At 56.1% G+C, this 23,797-nt stretch overlaps 1 protein-coding gene across 4 annotated transcripts in view; it reads right to left on the bottom strand.

The window, feature by feature from the left end:
- Nucleotides 1–23,797, bottom strand: part of PRR5 (proline rich 5) — a 69,593-nt gene that overhangs the window by 15,478 nt on the left and 30,318 nt on the right. For 2 of the 4 annotated variants that reach the window (XM_054543780.2, XM_063723107.1), the window contains exons 2-3: nucleotides 20,164–20,280; nucleotides 8,212–8,292 (exon numbers count right to left, since the gene is read on the bottom strand). In XM_054543780.2, coding sequence (XP_054399755.1) covers nucleotides 8,212–8,292; nucleotides 20,164–20,270 — 188 coding nt within the window. In that variant the 5' untranslated portion in view covers nucleotides 20,271–20,280. Of the gene's footprint in view, nucleotides 1–8,211; nucleotides 8,293–20,163; nucleotides 20,551–23,797 lie in introns of those variants that run through there. The other 2 variants (XM_024239998.3, XM_054543781.2) reach the window with 2 other exon arrangements.

Raw genomic sequence — 23,797 nt, 5'->3', positions numbered from 1 at the left:
CCAACACAGATGGAAGTACAGCAAATCAATAAAAAATGATCATACTCTGAACAGGCAAACACTGCTCAAAATACTATGTTCCCACTGTTTTATTTTTTATTTTTATTTTTGGAGAGGGAATCTCACTCTGTCACCCAGGCTGGAGCGCAGTGGTGCGATCTTGGCTCACTGCAACCTCCACCTCCCAGGTTCAAGTGATTCTCCTGCCTCAGCCTCCCCAGTAGCTGGGATTACAGGCGCATACCATCACGCCCAGCTAATTTTTGTATTTTTAGTAGAGACACGGTTTCACCATGTTGGCCAGGCTGGTCTTGAACTCCTGACCTGAGGTGATCCACCTGCCTCGGACTCTCAAAGTGCTGGGATTACAGGCGTGAGCCACCACACCTGGCCCCAAAGTTTTAAATTATACTGCACTAAATATTCATTTTACTGTACAATCTTTTTCATTTCTCTGTATGGTTACAACCAAACAGTAAAATATGTTGGTCATGTTTATAACCAATAGACCAATAGTACAACAGCTTTCAATGTTCTGACAAGCTTTGGCCGGGTGTAGTAGCTCATGCCTGTAATCCCATCACTTTGGGAAGCCAAGGTGGGCGGATCACCTGAGGTCCAAAGTTCGAAACCAGCCTGGCCAACATGGTGACACCCCGTCTCTATTAAAAATGCAAAAATTAGCTGGGCGTGGTGGCGGGCGCCTATAATCCCAGCTCCTCGGGAGGCTGAGACAGGAGAATTGCTTGAACTCAGGAGGCGGAGGTTGTAGTGGGCCGAGATCGCACCACTGCACTCCAGCCTGGGTGACAGAGCGAGTCTCTGTCTCAAAAAAAAAAATAAAATAAAATAAAGTTTTTAAAGATTATGGAACAACTGTCATTTTCCCCGTGGTTTACTAAGATCGCATAGTTTCAATGTGTCGTCATTTTGGAAGCCCTGCACTGTGGTGCAAAGAGAGGACTGGCTGGAGTTTTCAAAAGCAACATGCTGGGGAGAAAAAGCCCAAATAAGGCTTGCTTCCTGCAAGCTGCCCACCCTTTTCACTATGCCCCTGGCCACCAGGAGTCGGAGGGTGACAAAGTCTCCTGTTCCTGCTCTGGTCAGCTCTCTTAACCATGGATCTGGGGGGGGCTGGTGGAGGTGCAATAAACATACCATCCCCCATACACAGTGAGTGCATGCTCTAGTCCTCAGAGTCCCTTTTGGGGTGGCTGTACTTTATATTCCTGGAGAAGCTGTAAGCTGGACCCCAGTTCGGGACTGGCTGCCCCCACCATGCCATGGGGTGTGGGATCTGGGAGCTAAGTGAAGCCCAGAGACGTGGCCTGGGCTGAGGGAACTGGCACTCAGGTGCTGGGATGGAGGTGGCTCCTGCTCCTGCACCTGGCCATCACCGAAGCTTGGGGCTCGGGCAGTACTGCAGGTGCACGGAAGCACAGGGCAAAATACTAACGTTCCTGCACAGCTCTGTGGGCAGTGCTGAGGCAGGCCAGTCACAGGCCTCCGTTCACAGCCACCTGACAGGTGATGTTAGTGTCCCCATTTCATGGATGGGGAAGCTGAGGTTCAGGCTAACAGCGCAGCTGAGTGGTTCCAGCCCTGGAGCCTGGCCCTGCCTGGCCAGCAGCTTCTCTTAGTAGCAGGACTGGCTTTGAGGCCTAACATCCTCCCTTGCACAACTGAAAGGGAGCACTGAAATCAGTGCAGTGGCATTAACAGGGCTGAGGTTCACCCTGTGATCACAGACAACGGTGCCCCGAGAGACCCTTGGCAGGCAGCCCCCGCCCCAGCAGTCCCCCCAACCTTCTCCCGCTGTCCCCGGGACCTGTCCTCTGGTCCTCCAAGGACCAAGCTGTGACCTCAACCTCATGGAGTGATCCCCACGTCCACACAGCATCTGTCTGAAAGTTACCACAGGCATTACTTGCAGGGCCACTTTGGGTGATGTCAGAGAGCAGGGCACCAGGTGAGAAGGGAGGGTCTTCATAGAAGGCATGAGGCTGAGCCCGAGGGCGTCTGCTCAGCAAGTCAGGGCTGGAGGGCAGGCCCCAGTGCTTGCTAGCACGCCATGTGACTCTGGACGAGACCCCTCCCCTGTCTGGGCCTCGGCACCCTTTTCTGTGGCCTGAGATCCATGTGAACATACAGCAGGAGGTGAGGCAGGAGAGTGGGGTCTGGAGGCAGGGAACCTAAGGCCAATTCACACTGACTTCCTAGAACTAAATCCAAAGGAAGACCCCAATATTCCATGCCCAAGTAACAAAAGGACCAGACGCTACTTCCTTTGCAACCCCTCTTTTCTGCACGGCAGATGAAAAACTATAAGGACCTCTGATTCGTCCCCTACCACAATTGGTTGGGCCAAGTCTTCATTTGCATAGGAGTATAACTTTGTAACTTCAGCTTCTGATTGGTCACTTTCCACAACCAATCGGACATTTGCATAGGGTGCTTCACTTCAGGTTCTGATTGGTTGCTTTCTGCAACCAATCACACTGATTGCGGGCAGCTACTTCATTTACATAGGGTGTACACCAAGTAATCAATGGGAAACCTCTAGAGGGTATTTCAACCCCAGAAAATTCTGTAACCAGGCCCTTGAGCTGCTTGCCTGCTCCCACCCTGGGGAGTGTGCTTTCGTTTTCAATAAATCTCTGCTTTTGTTCCTTAATTCTTTCCTTGCTTTGTTTGTGTGTTTTGTTCAATTTTTTGTTCAAAGCACCAAGAACCTGGACACCCTCCACCGGTAACAGAGGGTCCCGGGGGTCAACTGGGATCAGGAGCAGCTGGAGCCCAGAAAAGCTTTCCTGGCCCTCTCCCTGCCCATGATGAGTGCGGGCGTGAATGCTGACCAAGGAATAAATGAATAAATGAACGCCTCCTTCAGGACCAAATGGCCCCTCAGGTCACAAGGGCTGGAAATCCTGGAGAGACCCTAACGAAGCCCTACCTGGGGTGGCTCCAACCCACTGGCCACCTCTCGGGCTCCCCTCACCTCCTCTGACATTTCCTCTCACCCAGCAGCTCGCACTGAATGAACTCAGCGCACTCCTTCTCTGGGCAGGGGTGAGGGGCATCACTGGCTGAGCATCCCCCCATTTGCACGGTGCCCACCAACTCTCCCAGACCCCAATGAGAGCACAGACACGGCCTCAGATCTGAACTGACCACAGGCTGAGGATGAGTGGCCAGTTCGGGCCCCACTGCCCCTGGCCAGGAATGCTGCCGAAGGCCTCGTCCACCCTCAAGCCTGTAGGTAGCGGGTGCTCACAATGAAGGCTAAATGGACGGGCGATTTCCACTTGGCAGCTGCCAGCACCTGGGTTCCCCTCATTCCTGATCTGTGAGACCCCTTCCAGGCAGGGGAGGGGTCACACACCAACTCCAGCCATGCAAAAGCCCTACAAGATGGGAACCATGTTCATTCCAGAGACGGGGAGACTGAGGCTCTGGGAGCACACAGTTGAAGTCAAAGGCTGGACCAGGGAACCCAAGGTTGGAGCCCTAGTCCTGCAGATGAAAAACAAGCATCCTTCCTACAGGACACGAAGAGAGGGCCTGCCCAGTCCGGGATTGTGGGAAACTTCAAAGTCAAGTAGCTTAAATCCAAACAGCACCACTGGCCTGCACATGAGACCTGCTGCTGACAGGCTGCGGGCATGGCCACCTGGCCTGAGCTAAGCTTGGGCTCCCTGACAGTGGGAGGGGACCACTCCCTCAGGGGAACCCCAAGCCAGCCCCATGCATGCTAGGAATAGAGGACACCATGCCAGGGAGGGAGAAGAGGGGGTGTGGGTGTCCTCAAATCATAGGAGGGGAGCCCAGGGGATGAAGCTGCAGCAAATCCCAGGCCCTAGGGGCTAGCAGGCCACAGAGGGGACAGCCTGGGTGTAGCTGGGATGTCAGCCTCAAGAGAGACAGCTGTGGGAAGGGTCTGCAGGGCCAGAAAGCAGAGGCTGGGACACCCCATCCAGGGGGTTTGCTGCTTCCTGGGAGCAGCTAGGCCAGCAGGACCTGGTGCTGGAGTTGGGCAGGGACAGATCATCTGCGACTTGGCCAGGAGCCAGCAGGAGAGGCCTTGCAGGGAGCAGGTGGCCCGAGCTCCTGTCCATGAGCTCCTGAGCTACCCTGAGGACTCAGATGCACGCTACTTACGGTCAAAGGCAGAACAGTATGAGCCACATGGGACACTAGGAGAGAGGCTGCCCCAGACAGACACCCTGGCTGTATTCTGCAGGGACAACACAGGCGGCACATAGCAGCCCAGGCCACTAAGCACAGGCGAAACGGACTTCATGGCCGAGCACAACGAGGGCACCCGGGGCCTCAGATTCTGTCTAAGAGGGTGGGTCACATAATAATAACATGTCAGGGATAATGTCATCCAAAGCCATCAAGATAAAAAGACGTTTGGGTCCTTAAATCCGCAGCCCTCTGGACAGAAAGTGACTTATTTGTTAAGATTTTTTTCTTGTTTTCTCAGCCAGGTGCAGTGGCTCACGCCTATAATCCCAACACTGAGGCAGGAGGATTGCTCGAGCCCAGGAGTTTGAGACCAGCTTGGGCAACAGAGCAAGACCTCATCTCTATAAAAAATAAAAAAAATTAGCTGGGCTTGGTGCTGGATGCCTTTAGTCCCAGCTACTCAGGAGGCTGAGGTGGGAGCATCACTTGAGCCCATAAGTTGCAGGCGGCAGTGAGCTATGTTCACGCCACTGCTCTTCAGCAACAGGTAGAAACCTACTCTCTTAAAAAAAAAAAAAAAAGAAAAAGATTTTTCTCTCCCTGTAAAAATGATTATGCAAAGTGTGTTCATTTCTGTACCTTAGGAGGAAGAAAGGTAATCAAAGGAAGGGATCAATAAAATAGCTAGACAACTGGACATTATACAAATTAAAACTTTTTGTGCTTCAAAGGACACAGAAAGAAAGTGAAGACAGCTCACAGAATGGGAGGAAAGATTTATAAACCAGTATCTAACAGACCCTAGATCCACAATATATAAAGAACTCTCATAGCTCAATAATGCAAAGACAAATAATCCAACTGAAAAATGGGCAAGGGATGGGAACAGACAGTTCTCCAAAGAAGATATCTAAATGACCAATAAACACCTGAAAAGATGCTCAACATCATCAGGCATCAGGGAAATGCAAATTAAAACCACAAACAGATGCCACTTCTCGGAAGGAAAGCAGTGGAAATTAACATGTGTTGGTGAGAGTGTGGACAAATTGAACTCTCCCGCCCTGCTTATACGCTGCTAAGTGGGACAGTGAAATGGTACAGCCACTGTGGGAAAGGCGAGAGTACCTCAAAAAGACAACCACAGAGTTATCATGGGACCCAGCAATTCCACTGCTAGGTACACGAACCTAAGAGAAATGAGGCCAGGTGCGGTGGCTCAGGCCTGTAACCCCAGCACTTTGGGAGGCTGAGGCTGGCAGATCACTTGAGGTCAGGAGTTCAAGGCCAGCCTGGCCAACACGGTGAAACCCTGTCTCTACTAAAAATATAAAAATTAGCCAGGCGTGGTCGTGCACACCTGTAATCCCAGCTACTCGGGAGGCTGAGGTTGAACCCGGGAGGCGGAGGTTGCAGTGAGCTGAGATCACACCACTGCACTCCAGCCTGGGTAACAAGAGTGAAACTACATCTCAAAAAAAAAAAAAAAAAAAAAAAAAAAAGAGGCGGGGGGACCATTTGGAGGCTGGTGTAATCAATGTCTCTAGTAACAGACTCTCTCATGGGATCAAAGCTAGTGACCAATTGTGGATTTAATGTATAATTAAAGTCATTTCACTTTTTTTTCTTTTGAGACGGGGTCTTACTCAGTTACCCAGGCTGAAGCGCAGTGGCCTAATCTTGGCTCCCTGCAACCTCCTCCTCCAGGCTCACATGGTTCTCATGCCTCAGCCTCCTGAGTAGCTGGTACTACAGGCGCCTGCCACCATGCCCAGCTAATTTTATGTATTTTTGGTAGAGACAGGGTTTCGCCATGTTGCCCAGGCTGGTTTTGAACTCCTGAATGCATGCAATCCTCCTGCCTCGGCCTCCCAAAGTGCTGGGATTACAGGGTGAGCCACTGTGCCCAGGCTAATGCCATTGAATTTAATGTGGCCACGCCATCCACAAGAGCCAGGGTAGGGCAGGAGGCTGAACAACCCAGCAGCCCTGATGTCAGGGGCTTGAGCTCCAGCCCTATTCATTATTAGCCCTGTGACCTCAAGCAACCCACGTCAACCGCTCCGTGCCTCAGACTCCTCACCTGTAAAATGGAGATAACAAGGCATCCACTCCTCAGGGCTGCAGTGAAGAGTGGATGAGTATTTTTTTAATTTACTTTTAAAAAACGTTAACACATATTAATAGAGAAGGTGTCTTGCCATGTTCAGCCCAGGCTGGTCTCAAACTCCTGGCCTCTAGCGATCCCCCTACCTTGGCTTCCCAGCATGCTGAGATCACAGGCATGAGCCACTGCTCCAGGCCATGGACGGGTTTGGCGTGAAAAACTCCTGGTCTGAGGCTGGCACAGAGCAAGGCTTCAGTAAAAAGACCCTGCTCTTATTCCTTAAACATTCCAGCACTTCTTTCTGAACTGGCTAAAAAGAAGTTGTCCCAAATAACCTAACTGTCCAGGGGCTCAAAGTTTAACACAGCCCCCGATTTTTACGCATTTCTTGAATAGAATCCTGGGGCTGGCGAGGGGAGCCTGGGGCCCAGGGCAGCTTCTCTGTGCCCCCACCCCCAGCACACACTCCTGGGGAGGCCGCCTGCTCTGTGTCAGCCCTGTGGAGAGGCAGCAGCAAGAATCAGCCAATTACCAATGCTATCCATGTCAAGGAGGGGCAGGGGAGAAGGATGTCCAAAGCTGGGGACTGTGCCTGCCACTGGATTCATAAATTTAAAAGTTAACTACTTTTGTTGTTGTTTAAATACCCCGCTGGCCGGGCATGGTGGCTCACACCTGTAATTCTAACACTTTGAGAAGCCAGAGGTGGGAGGATGGCTTGAGCCCAGGACTTCGAGACCAGCCTGGGTAGTGAGACTCCCATCTCTGCAAAAAATAAAAAATTAGCCGGGTGTGGTGGTACATACCTGTAGTCCCAGCCACTCAGGAGGCTGAGGTGGGAGGGTTGCTTCAGCCCAGCGGGTGGAGGTTGCAGTGAACTGAGATTGCACCACCACACTCCAGCCTGGGCAAGAGCAAGACCCCGTCTCAAAAACCAAACCAAACTGCCCCCTGGCAGATCCTTTAGGCTCCTGTTTCCTGAAGCAGAGGCTCATCAGGAAAGTGAGCTCCCGGAGCCCCACACAGGGGTGGGCCAGATAAGCCAGAGAAAAGCAGGACACCCTGAACAAGTGGCATGTATTGGGCCTCAGTTTACCCACATGTAAGGGCCCCTTCAGCTTTGCCACACAGGGTGAGGGGGGCGCTGGCGTATGAAAGTCTGGCCAGTCCACTGACTCTTCTCCTGAATAACAAGGGGAAGGGTGACTGCCTATTTTGCCAGTATTCTTTTGACACAGGAACAAGGTAACAGGGTCAGGGCCAAAGGAAATAGCACAGAGCTGGGAACTGCGTCCTTGGAGCAGCTGTGTGATGTGGGGCAAGTCACTTGACCTCTCTGAGCTTTGGCCTCCTCCACTACAAATGGCAACCCTAGACTCCCTTGAAGCTCCGCCACCTGGCTTGGGGCAGCAGCTTGGTGGGTGTGTGTCCAGCCTGCTGCTTCGCAATCCTCATTTCCCGGCTATTCACAGGAAACGAGGGGTGTTTGGCAGGGCTGCAATTGCTTTTCTGGGAATGACACTCCCGTCATTAGGCAGGTGGGTCCTTCCTCTTTAACAGAATAAATATCCTTCATGATACTCAGCACCAGTGGGGGCCGTCGGCGTCATCTCCAGCTGCTGTCCAAGTCCCACCCTGCTTCCCCTTGAAGAACTTTCTCTGGGGCTGTGGGGGCGCAGGGCCACCAAGCCTGAAGTGGTTTGTGGAGGTCACGGCCCACATGGCAGCTCGGGAAACCACGTCCTGGCCCCGCGGCCACTGCTAACTTGGGCCTCACTCTCCTGTTGACAGATGGCCTCTAGGGGAGGAAGCCCAGGCGTGGCTGGCAGATCAGGGGCCTGGCTGGGGCCTTCGACTCTGGGCCTAGCCCTCCCTGCCACTCAAGGACTCTGGCCCAAGGTGGGACAGGCACTCACCGGACGCCCTCGTTGAGGCTGAAGAGCTCCTGGTCGGGCAGCCCCTTGCGCTGGAAGACGGCAATCACCCCGTTGTGGATGCTGTGGGCAGAGGGAAGAGAACACTGCGGTCCTGAGGTCTGAGAGCCCCCTGGTTGCCCATCAGGCCCCCTTCCTCTTTCCCTCTCTCCTAGAAGGGCAGGATCGCCATCCCTGCCGGACCCTGCTCACACCCACTTCAATTCCGAGGCCCTGCATCCCCAGGCCGGCCCTGCTGGAGCCCAGCCTGTATCACCAGATGCCCTCTGGTCACTGCCCCAGGACCTTGCTCACACGTCCTCTGCACACACTATGTGGCCAAACCTCAGCCAACTTCCTTTCTGGGTTCTTAACCCCACCTTGCCCAGGCCAGAAACCAGGAAATCCCTGCACCTCTCCCACCCCCCAACACATCCAAGTCCTGTGGACTATTGCCCCTTCTCTGCCTCCACGGCCACCTCGAGTTCAGCAGCATCACTGCGTCCCTAGCCAGCTGTGGGGCCTCTGACCCCCTCATGCTTCCTGCCCGTTTGTAAAACTCTCTAAGGCTGCCGGGCGCGGTGGCTCACGCCTGTAATCCCAGCACTTTGGGAGGCCAAGGTGGGTGGACCACAAGGTCAGGAGATCGAGATCATCCTGGCGAACATGGTGAAACCCCGTCTCTACTAAAGATACAAAAAATCAGCAGGGCGCGATGGCGGGCGCCTGTAGTCCCAGCTACTCAGGAGGCTGAGGCAGGAGAGTGGCATGAACCCGGGAGGCAGAGCTTGCAGTGAGCCGAGATCGCGCCACTGCACTCCAGCCTCGGCGACAGAGCGACACTCCGTCTCAAACAAAACAAAACAAAACAAAACAAAACAAAACAAGACAAAACTCTCTAAGGCAGGAGCTGGCAAACGTTTTCTGTGAACAGATAGAAAGCAAATCTTTTAGGCTTCATGGGTCACCAGTCTCTGTTACAACTGCTCAACGTGACTGTTGTGATGTGAAGGTAGCTGTGGCAGCAGGGTACCGTGGTTCACGCCTGTAATCCCAGCACTCTGGGAGGCCAAGGCAGGAGGATTGCTTGAGGCTGGGAGGTCAAGACCAGCCTGGGCAGCACAGACCGTGCCTCTACAAAAACCAAAAACAGGCCAGGCGCGGTGGCTCACTCCTGTAATCCCAGCACTTTGGGAGGCCAAGATGGGTGGATCACCTGAGGTCAAGAGTTCGAGACCAGCCTGGCCCACATGGCGAAACCCTGCCTCTACTAAAAATACAAAAATTAGGCCAAGTGGGGTGGCTCATGCCTGTAATCCCAGCACTTTGGGAGGCTGAGGTGGGTGAATCACCTGAGGCCGGGAAGTCCAGCCCATTTCTACCTCCTAGAGCCCTCCCCGTATCCCTTCCTGGCTTGCCTGGACCTTGGATGACACGAGCCGGCCTCCCACCTCTCCACCACATCCACCCTCTGTGGAGGCCACAGTTCCTTCCCTGCCCAGGGCTTTGCCCAGCAGGCACAGCCTGAGGTCCTGCAGGCAGCATCCAGGCTCCTCCTGACATGGCCCCTCCCAACACTCCCGGGCATCCTGAGCTCTGACCCCAGAGAGTGCAGGACCCTCTGGGCAGCGCCACATCTCTGGGTCTTAGTAGCAACTGCCTCTCCTGTCTGGAAGGCCCTTCTCGTCCCTATCCATGAGGCAAGCAGCTATTCATCTTGATTCAGAGGCCACCACCTTCAAGAAGCCCTCTGAACCCAACTCCTCCCTTCCCAATACAGACTCTCCACCAGCACTTTGCTGATTCACTTTCCTGGTCACGAGTGCCCGCTGCTGGCCACGAGGTCCTCAGGGTGAGAACCAGGTCTGGGTACAACAGCCACATCCCACTCAGGACCTGGCTGCAGCTCTAAGGCTCCTATGGCAGACCACACCACAAACCAGGCAGCTGCCACCATGCTCCTAACGTCCTCAACTGCTTTAACTCTACCCTTCCCTGTGACTTGGCCACCCATTTTGCAGATCAGAAAACCAAGGCCCAGGTGGCTAAGTTCTCTGCCTGAGGTCACAGAGCGGCCAGCATCTTGGGCCCCTGTGCACCTGAACTCCTCTGTGCTCCTTCTCCCAGGCAGCGTCCCCACACAGAGCCGGGACTAGCCAGGGCTCCCTGTCTCCCTACCCTCCCTGGAGCAGGGCAGGTCACAGGCCTCATATCCCACACACTTCGAGGAGGCTCTGAGCAGCATGGGGGCTGTGCCAGGTTCCACAGCTGGTGCTTGGCCTGGCCTGGCCACAGGCTGAGATCCAGCTCTGCCCAGGGTTTCACCAGCTTCTCAGCGGGCACCGGCCGAGATCACGCCAGATACATATCCCTGGCCTGGGGTGCCCGACTGCACCGGAATGCTCCTTAGTCCCGTGTCTGGGGACACAGGCTCTCTACCTTCTGTTTCCTGTCTGTAAATCAGGAATCGTGAGAGCGCCACCTCCAGAGAGTTTGAAGGATGAGCCGACCCAGGGGTGACGCTGGTGGCTGGTCATCCCCTCATGGCTGGGATGACGCTCCCCTGTGAGAAGCCCTGGGGTGGCCCCAGCCCCACAACTATGTCACAGTAGAGCTGCCCCCCGCCCCCATTTTCAGACTAAAAAAAGTTGAAAATCCCAAGGGAAGTCTGCTAGGAAACCAGCTGTCTCCCAACGGCAGCTACCCTACAATCCTGGCAGCTGCAGACACCCTCCCAGCCCTGTGCCAGCTGCTGGGGTGGGTTGGAGGCAGGGGAGATGCCAGGGCCAGCTCCACCCAGCCCTGCATCTGCTGGGAGAGCCTCTGGGATATGGCGCGTGGAGGTACTCCTGGCCACTGTCCCCACACCCTGGATGGAGGTTCAGAGGTACCTTCCCAAGTTCTTTCCTGGAGCCCAGGCCTCCCCTACAGCGGACGGCGGAGCCACTGCTGGACCCAATTCAGGCAGAGGGGACAGTGCAGCGGTGTAGCCAGGGCCTCCAAGGCTCGCAGTGGGCCCCAGGCTTCAGCCCTGCTGTCCTCAGTGACCTGCCCTGATTAGCCTGTCCTTCCTTCCTTTTCATTAACTCCCCTGGGGGCCTCCAGTGCACTCTGGTCGCCCTGCCAGAGGTGACCCTACACCATGGGACCTCTGGACAAGGTTCTCCCTCTGACCTGTAGCCGTCTTGGGTCTGGCGTCACTCACACTGCCCTCCTCACTATCCCCTTGAGGCCCCAGGCTGGAGCTGCCCTGGCTTCTTTCTGCCCCGGGGCCTCCATCCTGCTGTTCCCTCTGCCTGGGGCTCGCCCTTCACCTGTCCTTCCTCGCAGCTGTGTGGGAGAGCTAGCTACTTCTTTTTGGGGGAGAAGTGTCTACCTGGCTTACGGTTAGACCTCCCGACGCCCCACCTGGCCTCACACTCTGGCTGCACAGAGCAAAGCCCAGAGAGCACCTGCCCGCGAACACCTGCCTGTGAACGCCGTGGCACTCCCTTCCCTCCGCGGAGGCCAGAGCCTCTCCTGGGCTCCTCGCCCTGGGCGGTCTCCCATCCACACTCCCCACCCCTGCCTCCTCCCTCTGTGGACTCTGAACTACACTTCTGGGCTGGGTAACTCGGCCAAGTTACCACCTAACCACTCAGTGGTTCAGTGTCCCCATCTGGAAAATGGACTTCTCAGTCCAGGGCCTACCGCCCGGGGTGCTGTAAGGTCAGCATGCCCTGCCCTGCCCTGCCCTGCCCTGCCCTGCCCTGCCCTGCCGCCTTTTCTGTGAAGCTATAGGGAGAGGCTTGTATCTACCACACCTTGGCCACACCCGGCCTGGGCCCACCTACTCTGTGGCTTCTCAGTCGCCTAACCACCAGCCTCCAGATTACAGGAGAAGACAGAGAGTCACACAGCCTGCCACCCGCAGAGGCCCCTCCCCCACACCCAGGACCTCTGCTCCTCTCCACCCCACCCAAACCCTCGGGAGAAGGTGGGGTAAGGGTGTTTGGTAAACAAGAAAGCCTCGCTGCGGGCCACTCAGGGACAGAGGAAGGGCAAGGAGGGTGGGAGGGTCTCATGTGACCTGACATCTCCCAAAACAGAAACGAAACCCCAGCTGCCCCTCTGGGCCCTGCAAAGACGGGCCCAGATGGGGCATGTGTAAATGTCGTGGCTTCTGGGTGAGGGCTCGAGTGGAAACGGCCCATGACCTCCCTTGTCCAGATGTGGACCGCCTCCTCTAGGAAGCCCCCCCAGCCCCAGCAGGCAGTGCCCTCCCAGGGCAGGGCCTCACATCCCAGGAGGGTAAGTCCTCCTGAGGCCAAGTCCCAGCAGGGGGACCAGCCCCTCCTGGGCGCTGGGGGGGTGCAGGTGAGGAAGAGAAGGGGAGGACCCTTAGGGAGGCTCCATGGTGCCTGGCAGTGCTGAGACCTGCTGCCACTGGGGCTTGGGCTGAAGAGGAAGGGCTGAGGCCCGAGGGGCTGATCTGGGGGCCCCGTCTGTCCAGAACAGGCCATGGTGGAGACAGTGCCGCGCCCATGGACTCCCTTTGGCTGCCTGCCCACACACCTCACATCCCACCTCCACTCTCCACCTCCCCAGCATGAGGCTGGGTGGGGAGGGGCTGCGGGCAGGGGGTCAGAGTGGTGTACCACCGCGCGCACGAGGAAAGAGCAGCTCAGAGTGTGGGTTTCCGTGGCTGCCATAACAAATTACCCCTAACTCGGTGGCTGAAAACAACTCAAATTTGTTCCCTTACAGTTCTGAGGTCGGAAGTTCTTTTTCTCTGTTTTTTTGAGATGGAGTCTCGTTCTGTCACCTAGGCTGGAGTGCAACAGTGCAATCTCAGCTCACTGCAACCTCTGCCTCCCGGGTTCAAGCGATTCTCCTGTCTCAGCCTCCAGAGGAGCTGGGATTACAGGTGCGCGCCACCACTCCCGGATAATTTTCGTATTTTTAGTAGAGATGGGGGTTCCACCATGTTGGCCAGGCCGATCTCGAACTCCTGACCTCAGGTGATCTGCCTGCGCTGGCCTTCCAAAGTGCTGGGATTACAGGTGTGAGCCACTGCGCCTGGCCTGGAAGTTCTAAATCAGTTTCCCTGGACTAAAATCAAGGTGTTGGTGGGGCCGTTCCTTCTGGAGGCTCAGGTGTGGGGAGAAATATCTGTCCCTGCCTTTTCCAGCTCCCAGAGGTGCCCACATTCTTTGGCTTGGGGCCCCTTCCTCCATCTTCACAGCCAGCAGCGTAACACCTTCCAAGCTCTCTGTGCCTGTCACTGCATCTCTGTCCCTTTTACCCCGCCTCTCCCTCACACAGACCCTTGTGATTACAAAGTCCTTTTCAACACATAAAGCCTCAGAGTCACAGGTTCTGGGAACTAGGGCAAGAAATCTGCCCAGGCTGCTTCCGAGGGGCAGGGAGCTTGGGACCCAGAGCAAGCAGGTAGGAGTGGTGGGGAGCCGAACACAGGCCCCCTCACTGCCCCCAGGCCCCCATCCAGCCTGAAGGCTTCAGCCAACATCCTCTGGCCTTCAGAGACCCTCATGAGCACGTGCTTTTGGTGAAACCTAGGTTGAATCCCAGCTTCCGTCCCAACTCACTGCATGAACCTGGGCAGTCCCTGTACCGTTTTTTTTTTTTTTTGAGACAGAGTCTCACTCTGTCTCCCAGGCTGGAGTGCAACAGCACAATCTTAGCTCACTACAACCTCCACCTCCCAGGTTCAAGTGATTCTCCTGCCTCAGCCTCCTGAGTAGCTGGGACTACGGGCATCCGCCACCACGCTGGGCTAATTTTTGTATTTTTAGTAGAGACGGGGTTTCACTATGTTGGCCAGGCTGGTCTTGAACTCCTGACCTCAGATGATCCACCTGGATCGGCCTCCCAAAGTGCTGGGATTACAGGCATGAGCTACCGCGTTTGGCCTCCCTGTACCGTTCCGAGCCTCAGTTTGCTCATCTGCAAAATGGGAGTATTGAGCTCACCTTAAAGGTTACTGTGGGGAGTGAAAGCTCATCCATAGGGCCCAGTACAGGGCAGGGTGTAGGTGGTACTACTGCTGTGTAATGGGGAGCACAGTGTTGCTGGGGGAGACACGGGTGCAGGGTTGGGGCAGGTGGCTGGAGTCGTCACAGCCTCAGCTGGTTCCTGTCCAGGACCAGGGAGTGCAGACAAGGTCCTTTAGGGCCCTGCCCTTGTGCTCTAACCCTAGCTATGGAAGTCAGCTCTTGCCACCAACACCCACCACCTCGCCCTGGCCCCAGCTGGGACAAGAACCCACATGTGTCCCTGTGTCCTGGCCCCATGTTAGACCTGGATTCAGACCCCAGACCCTGACATCAGCAGGGGATCTTGATCGAGTGCCTTTCCTCCTCTGGCATCGGTTTCCCTATTTGTTTTTTGTTTGTTTGTTTTTTGAGTTAGAGTCTCGCTCTGTCACCTAGGCTGGAGTGCAGTGGCGCAGTCTCGGCTCACTGCAACGTCCATCTCCCGGGTTCAAGCGATTCTCCTGCCTCAGCATCCCAAAGTAGCTGGGATTACAGGCATGAGCCACCACGCCCGGCCAGGTTTCCCCATTTGTAGGCTGAAAGACAGTCACCCTAGCCTTGGAGGTGGATTTGTGCGGAGTGAGTGAGAAGTGAATCATCGCCGGCCCTGCACGAGGCTGGCATCCTGGGGCCACGCACTACTTCTGCCTGCCTGGGCCTCCACTTCAAGCAGAAGGTGGGCCTGGCTCTCTAAAGCCTCAAACATTTGGGAGACACAGGCCTGGCAAGGAGGAAGTGTCCCATCATGGTTGAGGCCCTCTGGCCCAAACACATGGAGGGGTCTGTGTTGGGGTGGACTGCAGGGGTGGGGCTTGGGGATCTCCTCCCACCCCCAGCTGGGGTCTCTGCAGTGGTGAGCCCTGCTGGGGATCCCCAGACAGAGGTGAGGGCAACTGGCGGGGCACTGGCTCAGAGGGCTTGGTACCCCTACATGACCTCATGGCATTTTGGGGCCCACTCTGGATCTGGGACATCTTTTGGGAGTTTCTCTAGAGCCTCTGGGGCTGGGGGAGGCAGGAGGGGATGGCAAGATACATCCCTGCCAGGAGGCAGAGGCTGCGGCCAGGCCTAGGGCACAAGCACAGAGCCCACCTAGGGCACAAGCACAGAGCCCACCAAGGGCACGCTGGCAGCTGGGGCCTAGTCAGGGGTCATCGGGCTGCTTGACCCTGCCAGAGCCTCCAAGCAGGGCACCCTCATGCCCTGGCTCCTGAGGCTGGCGTGTAGGCCCTCCTCCACACAGGCCCTCCCTGAGCCACTTCAGCTCTGCCTGCAGGGCACGCCCCAGTGGCCAGCCACTCCTGTCCCACCTCCTCCTCCTCCTCCAGCGGGAAGATGTGAAAGTACACCTTGGCTCCGCAGCCCAAGAGCACGGCCTTCATGGCCGGAAGCCCCGTAGGGGCACAGGGGCCAGACCCAGGGAGGACTGAACTGGAGCTGCCTGGGAACTAGCAGGGAACAGGGACAGGGGCCCTTGAGGAGGGAGGAAGGAAGGAAAGGGATAAGGATGGGGGTGCCAGGGGTATGGCAGGTCAGCCTTCGTATCTTTATCTGTCACCCCACCAGCCTGGGAGAGCCCGATGGGAACACATCTCTGCCGCCTTGGTACTGGGCAGCAGATCTGTCACAGGCTAGGGGCAAAACCAGACCAATGAATAAGGAGTGGGCACTCAGGAAACAACCTCTGCAGTCCTGGTTTATGTTTTGTAAGGGGGGCCCGGCCGGCAGGCCAGCCGGTGGCCCAAGTGCAGTGGCTCACGCCTGTAATCCCAGCACTCTGGGAGACTGCGGCAGGTGGATTGCTTGAGCTTAGAAGTTCGAGATCAGCATGGGCAACATGGCGAAACCCCATCGCCACCAAAAATACAAAAAAAAAAAAAAATTAGCCGGTGTGATGGCACACACCTGTAGCTACTTGGGAGGCTGAGGTGAGAGGATCGCTGGAGCCTGGGAAGTCAAGGCTGCCTGAGCCATGATGGTGCCACTGTACTCCAGCCCAGGTGACAGAGCAAGACCCTCTCTCAAAAGAGAAAAACCAAACATTTCTTGCACACCTACAGAATCAACATCCGTGGAGGAAAGAACGGAAGGCAGACCCCAGCGAAATGCTCAGCACTCCAGGGCCCCTGGTTTGCTTTCCTCCCAGCACCAAGCCCACCTGCATTTACTTACCTCCTTGTTTATTTACCAATGCCTCCCTCTGAGAACTTTAAGCTCCAGGAGGCTGTTCTCTGCTGAATCTATGCCCTGAGCAGCCCAGTGCTGGCACAGTCAATGAATGAATGAATGAATGAATCAATCAATCAATCAGTGACTCAGTTCTCATGACAGAGCAAGCCTTACACTTGATGGAAATAGGGTCTTTGCAGCGGTATTTAATTAAGGACCTGGAGATGATCCTTAACTAAGGATGGGCCCTCAATCCAATAACTAGTGTTTTTACAAGAGAAAGGAGAGGGAGCCTGGTGTGGTGGCTCATGCCTGTAATCCCAGCACTTCCGGAGGCCGAGGCGGGCGGATCACCAGAGGTCAGGAGTTCGAGACTAGCCTGGCCAACACAGTGAAATCCTGTCTCTACTAAAAATACAAAAATTAGCTGGGCATGGTGGTGGGTGCCTATAATCCCAGCTACTTGGGAGGCTGGGGCAGGAGAATCGCTTGAACCTGTAGGGGCGGAGAATGCAATGAGCTGAGATTGCATCACTGCACTCCAACCTGGGTGACAGAGTGAGACTCCATCTCAAAAACAAAAACAAAAATTAGCTGGGTATGGTGGTGCACGCCTGTAATCCCAGCTACTAGGGAGGCTGCGACAGGAGAATCACTTGAACCCGGGAGGTGGAGGTTGCAGTTAGCTGAGATTGCACCACTGCACTCCAGCCTAGGCGACAGAGCAAGATTCCATCTCAAAAGAAAAAAAAAAAGAGGATGGGCATGGTGGCTCACACCTGTAATCCCAGCACTTTGTGAGGCTGAGGTGGGCAGATCACCTGAGGTCAGGAGTTAGAGACCAGCCTGACCAACATGGCAAAACCCCGTCTCTACTAAAAGTACAAAAAATTAGTTGGGCGTGGTGGCGGGCACCTGTAATCCCAGCTACTCCAGAGGCTGAGGAAGGAGAATTGCTTGAACCCAGGAGGAGGCAGAGGCTGCAGTGAGCTGAGATCACACCATTGCACTCCAGCCTGGACAAGAGTGAAACTCCGTCTCAAGAAAGGAAAAAAAAGAGAGAGAGAGAGAAAAGAGAGGGAGATTTGGACATGGAAATGAAAGCCACGGGGAGGTACGTATTAGAGTGATGCAGCCACAAGCCAAGGAGCCACCAGAAGCTTCAAGAAGCAGGGAAGGCTCCTCCCCTAGAGCCTCTGGTGGGAGTGACACCTGGACTTCAAGCTTCTGGCTCCAGAACTGTGAGGGAACAAATTTCTGCTGTTTTAGGCCACCGAGTTTGTGGTCTTTGTTACAGCAGCTCTGGGAAACTAATACAGTCACACAGATAAAAGGGGGTGTGTCTTGGACTCACAATGAGGAGTACACGGCTCGGCAAGCCAGGCCCTGCAGAATGACACGCCTGTCCCCGACCCTGCACAGATCTGTTGTCCTGGGGGGCCCTGGCAGGGAGCACCGCTAGAAGCTGGAGCATGCAGACAGGGACCAGAAGGGGTGCCCTGCCCCCTGCAGTTTCCACTCAGGGACTTGGCTGGGGAAGCCAGTTTGCCTTCTCTTGGCTCCATCTCCCACATCTGCTGGGGAGGAGAGCCGGGGCACAGGCTCTGCTGCATCCTGTGCAGGTGATGGATGAGCTGGGCAGGTCTCCTGGGTGCTCTCTCTGCCCTTCTGCATCTCTCGGTGGGGGGTGCTGGTAATACCTCGCTGGGCTAGGAGAGTGGCAAAGTCAGTTAAGGGCAGTGAACGGGGCTGGCCCAGGGCCTGGCACATAAGAGGAGTGCAGGAAATGGCCGTGCCCCTGCTGTCTGGGGTGGCGGGAGCTGATGCAGGCCTAAGGGCTGGGAGACCTGGAGCCCTGCAGGTGCCGCGGGGACGGGCTGGCATTTCTCTGCAATCTGCCAGGCTGCTGAGTGAAATCTAGTGGGGGGGGGCGGGGTGCCTCAGGCAGAGTTCCCCTGAGGCCTCCCTGAACTCTGAGAAGACACTTGAGACTCAGAGCCCACGCCAGGGTCACCCAAGGTGGGGTGAGGGCAGTGTCTAAGCCCTCTGAGGCAGCAACCAGCCAGTGCCCCCACCTGTCTAGGGACCCGCAGCAGGACGCCCCAGCTCGGGGGTGGGAGGGAGCTCACCAAGTGGCTGTCAGTGGGTGCTCAGGAACTGGCTGACTCCTGTGGAGCCCTCCAAATGCCATCCCTACAGGGACACCCCGACACTGCTCCCCTGTGTGAGTCTGGGCTTGAGCTGTGAGGTACAGAGCACTGTGTTGAGGGCTTCATTTTGCATGTTCAAATTTCATCCCTACAACTGTCCCATGAGGTGGGTACTGTTATCCGCCCGTTTTATGGATAAGGAAATTGAGGACCCGACTTGCTCAAGACCACAGAGTAGGGAAGAGGCAGAGTTGGGATTTGAAATAAGTCTGTTTTACTCTTTCCTTTAAATCACGGCAGAGAAACAAGGAGAGAGAGATGGCTTTCATCTGAATACTGGAGGAGAACACTGCTCTTTTTTTTTTTTTGAGATAGGGTCTTGCTCTGTCACCCAGGCTGGAGTGCAGTGGTGGCATCACGGCTCATGACAGCCTCGACCTCCCTGGCATAAGTAATCCTCCCATCTTGGCCTTCCAAAGTGCTAGGATTACAGGTGTGAGCCGCCGTGCCTGGTGGAGAACACAGCTCTTAAGACACTGTGCTGTCGTTGGGTCAGTGAGATTTCCCAACAGGAGTCCTTCCTTCACCGTTCCCACACCAGCCCTCCCCACAGGGAGGAATGCGAATACCCACTGACGGAGAGGGAAACGGAGGCAGGCATGTGCCAGCCCTCTAGCAGTTTGCAACTCAGAGACAGAAGAGACCACGTTTGAAGAGGGTCTCGCTGGCAGCCCTGAGCCCACCATGATGCTCACAATGCATTCAATGAACTGAAAATAACGTGTGTCCAAGTGACAGCCGGGTTCCTGGTGGCCAAGACCACAGCCGGTGGAGCATCTGGCAAGATTTTACTGCCAGGTGTGGGGGCGAGAGGGGCAGCGTCCACTGCCTCCCCCGAACAGCCTGCCTCATTTTCTCCTGCCTCTCATTTTCCTAGGGAGCAAAGACGCTGGGGAGTTCCACTAAATAAACCGTCTCTTTTCCAGATCCCGGCCTTGCTCCTCAAACAAAGCTGGGAGAAGGGGCTTCCCAGGCCCCTGCTTGTCTGGGAATGACCCCTGGAGGAGGGTCCTCTAAAGAATGCCTCGCAGCTGCCGCACCCTCTGCTGACAGCTGGAGGACAGGGGGCCTCTCAAGGGAAAGCCTAAGGGACCTTAAAGAGACACAGGAAGCCTGCGCGACCCACCCACTGAGCCCCGAGGCTCCTGTGCTCAGCTGCAAAATGGGAAAAACACTTCCTGCTCCGTTACCCTCCCGGGTTGTCACGAACACCGGAGTGGAGACGTGGAAAGACCCCGGGTAGGAGACGGGCACGCGGGTTCCCGGCCCACCCCACCCCGCCGCCCACCCGCCGGGCGCTTCTGGGCCAGCCTCGGGCGCTGGCGGGCCTCGCTCCCTTCCCTGGGTTCTGGAACCACGCTGCACTGAACTTTCCTCCAGGCCCGCACCACTCCGGCGGGGCAAGTTCTTCGCAAACTGTGAAGCGCCGCGCCGCCTTCGGCACCGTTCCTGGCTCGGGGCGGCCCCTCACCCGCGGACGGCTCAAGGGTCCCCTCCCCCGGCTCCGGGACCTCCGGGTGGCCGGGAGGGCGCGGCCTTACCTGTTCCAGGTGGCGTTGGCGCAGGCCCGGCGCTGCTGCGTGCCCCGCTCGTCCGCGGCGGCGGCCGGCTCTCTCTTGCCCAGGTCACTGAGGCTGGGCGAACTCATGAACTTCAACCTGCGGAGAGTCCTCATGGTGACCCGGGCCGCCTGCGCCGCGCCCACGCGCGCCCCACGCCGCGCCCTGCGCCACGCCGCGCCAAGGGCCCTGGGCCGGCGCTGCGCCCTCTACGCGGAAACTCCGGCGAGAGCAGGAAGCCGAGAGGTCCTGCGGGTTCCCGCCCCGGCCCCGCGCCTCCGTCTTGGGTCCCGCGCCGGCCGCCCCGCCGGGTTAATCATTGCACGGAGAGGCTCAGCGTGGAGCGCCAGGCGCGCGGCCAGCACAGACTCGGCGCAAACGGAGGCCGGGGGCGGACCCGGGGGCGGGCACAGGGGCGGGTCGCGGCGCCCCGGGGGGCGGGGCATCGCGGGCGGGGCGGGGCCTCAGGTGAGGGGGCGTGTGCAAGAGGCGGAGCCGGCGTCTCAGCGGCCGCAGCTGCCACGACGCCTCGCTGGGTCTGCCCTCTGGGGACGTGCTCACCCTCCTCCCCTCTTCCGAGGGCCCCACGTGCCCACAGGAAACCAACACGCACAGGGCGCAGGGCCCAAGCCCAAGCGTCCGCCCCCCGCCCAGCACTGCGGTCGCGCCCACACGATGTCCAGCGACCCCGGCCCCGGCGGTCTCTCCCTCCACAGCCCTCCTTGCAAAGGCTGTGCCACAGAGGTGCCTCCGTACCCCTCCCCTGAACACAGGCTCCCCCACCCAGCTCTCATGAGGACTTTGGGTAGAGGCCTTCAGTCCCCTCCAGGAACCTCGGCCCAAGAACCCGCTCCACCCGGGCTCAGCCTAGACCCCCTTGGACGGGGACTTCAGCATTGCCTGGCTGCCTGGAGGATTTGCTGGAGTGAGGGCTTGAAGAAGTAGAGGGTTTGCTCCTTATCCCCCACCCCCAGGTCTCTTGGATGGTAAAACCAAGCAGTTTCCCAAGTCCCTGTGGTGGGGCAGAGTGATCCCAGTGAAGGCAGGGCACAGCCGGTGCTTCCTGCCTGCTTTGCAAAGCACTTTTAGATGTCTGATTTCACATGAACTAACATGAACTACTTCCGTGAGGTAGAGGTTATTCTTCTCCCCATTTTCCAGTTGAGGACATTGAGACTCACAGAGTGAAATAACTTGCCCAACATTGTGCAATTAACAAATGGCAAAGTTGGGCCTCACCACAGGGAGCGTCCAGCCCCTTGCACAGGGCCCTTCCCAGTCCCCAGCTTCTGGGATTCCCACAGGGCTCACCTGACCCCTCCATCAGATGGGGGGTGACAGCCACAGCTCCAGGAGCTGGGAGGGCCCCATATAAAATGTAAGAGAGAGGTGATGGCTCATGCCTGTAATCCCAGCACTTTGGGAGGCCGAGGTGGGCAGATCACCTGAGGTCAGGAGTTCAAGACTAGCCCGGCCAACATGGAGAAACCCCATCTCTATTAAAAATACAAAATTAGCTGGGCGTGGTGGTGCATGCCTGTAATCCCAGCTACTCGGGAGGCTGAGGCAGGAGAATCGCTTGAACCTGGGAGGCAGAGGTTGCAGAGAGCTGAGATCGTGCCACTGCACTCCAGCCTGGGCAAAAAGAGCGAAACTCCGTCTCAAAAATCATCATCATAATAATAAATAAAATAAAATGTAAGAGAGCCTCATGAAGAGTCTTTGTTTAGTGCAAATCAACCAGTGTCTCCTGAGCACCTCCTATGTTCCAGACATAAATACCATCGTCTTTGGGAGACAGAGACATAAACAGACAAACTTGCTCATCAGTAAAGCGGGATGGAACGGTTCATCTCACAGGCAGCTTGAGGCCCACAGGCAGCAACAGGTGCTTTATAAACTAACTGTCAAGTGCTGTACACGTTTTCTTTTCTTTTTGAGACAGAGTCTCACTTTTTGGCCCAGGTTGAATGCAGTGGCACCACTGCGGTCACTGCAGCCTCTACCTCCTGGGTTCAAGAAACCCTCCCACGTTAGCCTCCTGAATAGCTGGGACAACAAGGCATGTGCCACCATGCCTGGCTAATTTTGTGTGTGTGTGATGGCGTTTCGCTCTTGTCGCCTGTGGAGCGCAATGGCGCAATCATGGCTCACTGCTAACCTCTGCCTCCCGGGTTCAAGTGATTCTCCTGCCTCAATCTAGTGAGTAGCTGAGATTACAGGAGCCTGCCACCACGCCTGGCTAATTTTTTTTTTATTTTTAGTAGAGATGGGGTTTCACCATGTTGGCCAGGCTGGTCTTGAACTCCTGACCTCAGGTGATCCTCCCACCTCGGCCTCCCAAAGTGCTGGGATTGCAAGAATGAACCACTGCGCCCGGCCCCCTGGCTAATTTTTTAAAAAAATTTTTAATAGAGACAGGGTCTTGCTATGTTGCCCAGGCTGGTCTCAAACTTCTGGACTCAAGGAGTCCTCCCACTTTTGGCCACCCATAGTGTTAGGATTACAGGCATGAACTACTGTGCCCATCCCATGCTCTCAAACTTACGGGAACACTGTATCTTTTAGATCCCAAACCAAATTTCATAGCCAGACAAGGATTTCCTACCTTATTGCTGTAAAAAAAACAAAAACAACAACAAAAAACATATAAAAATACTAAAGCATGTACTGAATTGTCTCTGAAAAGAATGAAAACAGAGGATAAAGCCCAGATCCTTGACTCCTCGGAGGGGCCTGTGAGACCTGCTTGCCCTCCAGCTGCAGGTCCCTCCCCTACCCTAGAACGTTTTTCAGGGAAGTTAGTTGCCGCTGTCTCTGACCGCCTTCACTGTCAATTAGGCTCAGGGGGCGTCCTCTTGTCACCTGATGACTTTTTTTCCATCCTATGCCATAAGCCAGGAGGGCAAGAACCGTAACAACTTGTTCACTGCTACAGTCCCCGTGCCTAGCACAGAATGGGTGCTTCATAGATATTTGGTTTAACGGATGGATGAACATTTATCTCATAAGAATAAAGGGATTACATTGGACCCCATTGGTGAAAATGCCTCATAAAAGTGCCCAGGCTGGACAGATGTGAGCGAGAATCTCCGTCACGGCCACTGGTATAAACGCAGCAAAGCAGAACCGCCGGGGATCCAGACGGGATGAAATGGTTTCCCACGCCGGAGGCAGGCTCTCAGGAGAGGACTGGCTTTGTGGGCTCAGCACAGCCTGGTCCCAAGCTTGCTGACCACAGGCAGGGCCTGGCTGGCAGGAGGGGCCAGCTCCAGAGAGGGAGGGAGGCCTGACTGCTTGGGATAAGAAATCAGAGAGAAATGGGCAGCCCGAGGTGGGAGGCAGGAGGAGGGAAACAGGGGGCTGGGAATGCTGCAGGCATCTGGGAGAAGTGGCCAGCCAGAAATTCCGGAGGTGGGGATGGCTGAGGAATTTTAAAGAGATCTTTAAAAAAGGCGTCTCTAGTCAGCGTTAAGGAATTAGCTATAACCTCTCCCTGGCCCCAGCCACAGATGTGTAAAATCTGTCTACACCCAACAGCCCAGTGCCAGGAGGGCAGTGGAGGCTCAAGCAAAGGTGCTACTGCTCTGAGTTTGGGCTGTGACAGGCAGACAGG

The sequence above is a fragment of the Pongo abelii genome, chromosome 23 (assembly GCF_028885655.2).
Source record: "Pongo abelii isolate AG06213 chromosome 23, NHGRI_mPonAbe1-v2.0_pri, whole genome shotgun sequence".
Lineage (NCBI taxonomy): Eukaryota > Metazoa > Chordata > Mammalia > Primates > Hominidae > Pongo > Pongo abelii.
Note: the sequence above shows the minus strand (reverse complement) of the source record. Positions and strands in the feature narration are given on the sequence as shown.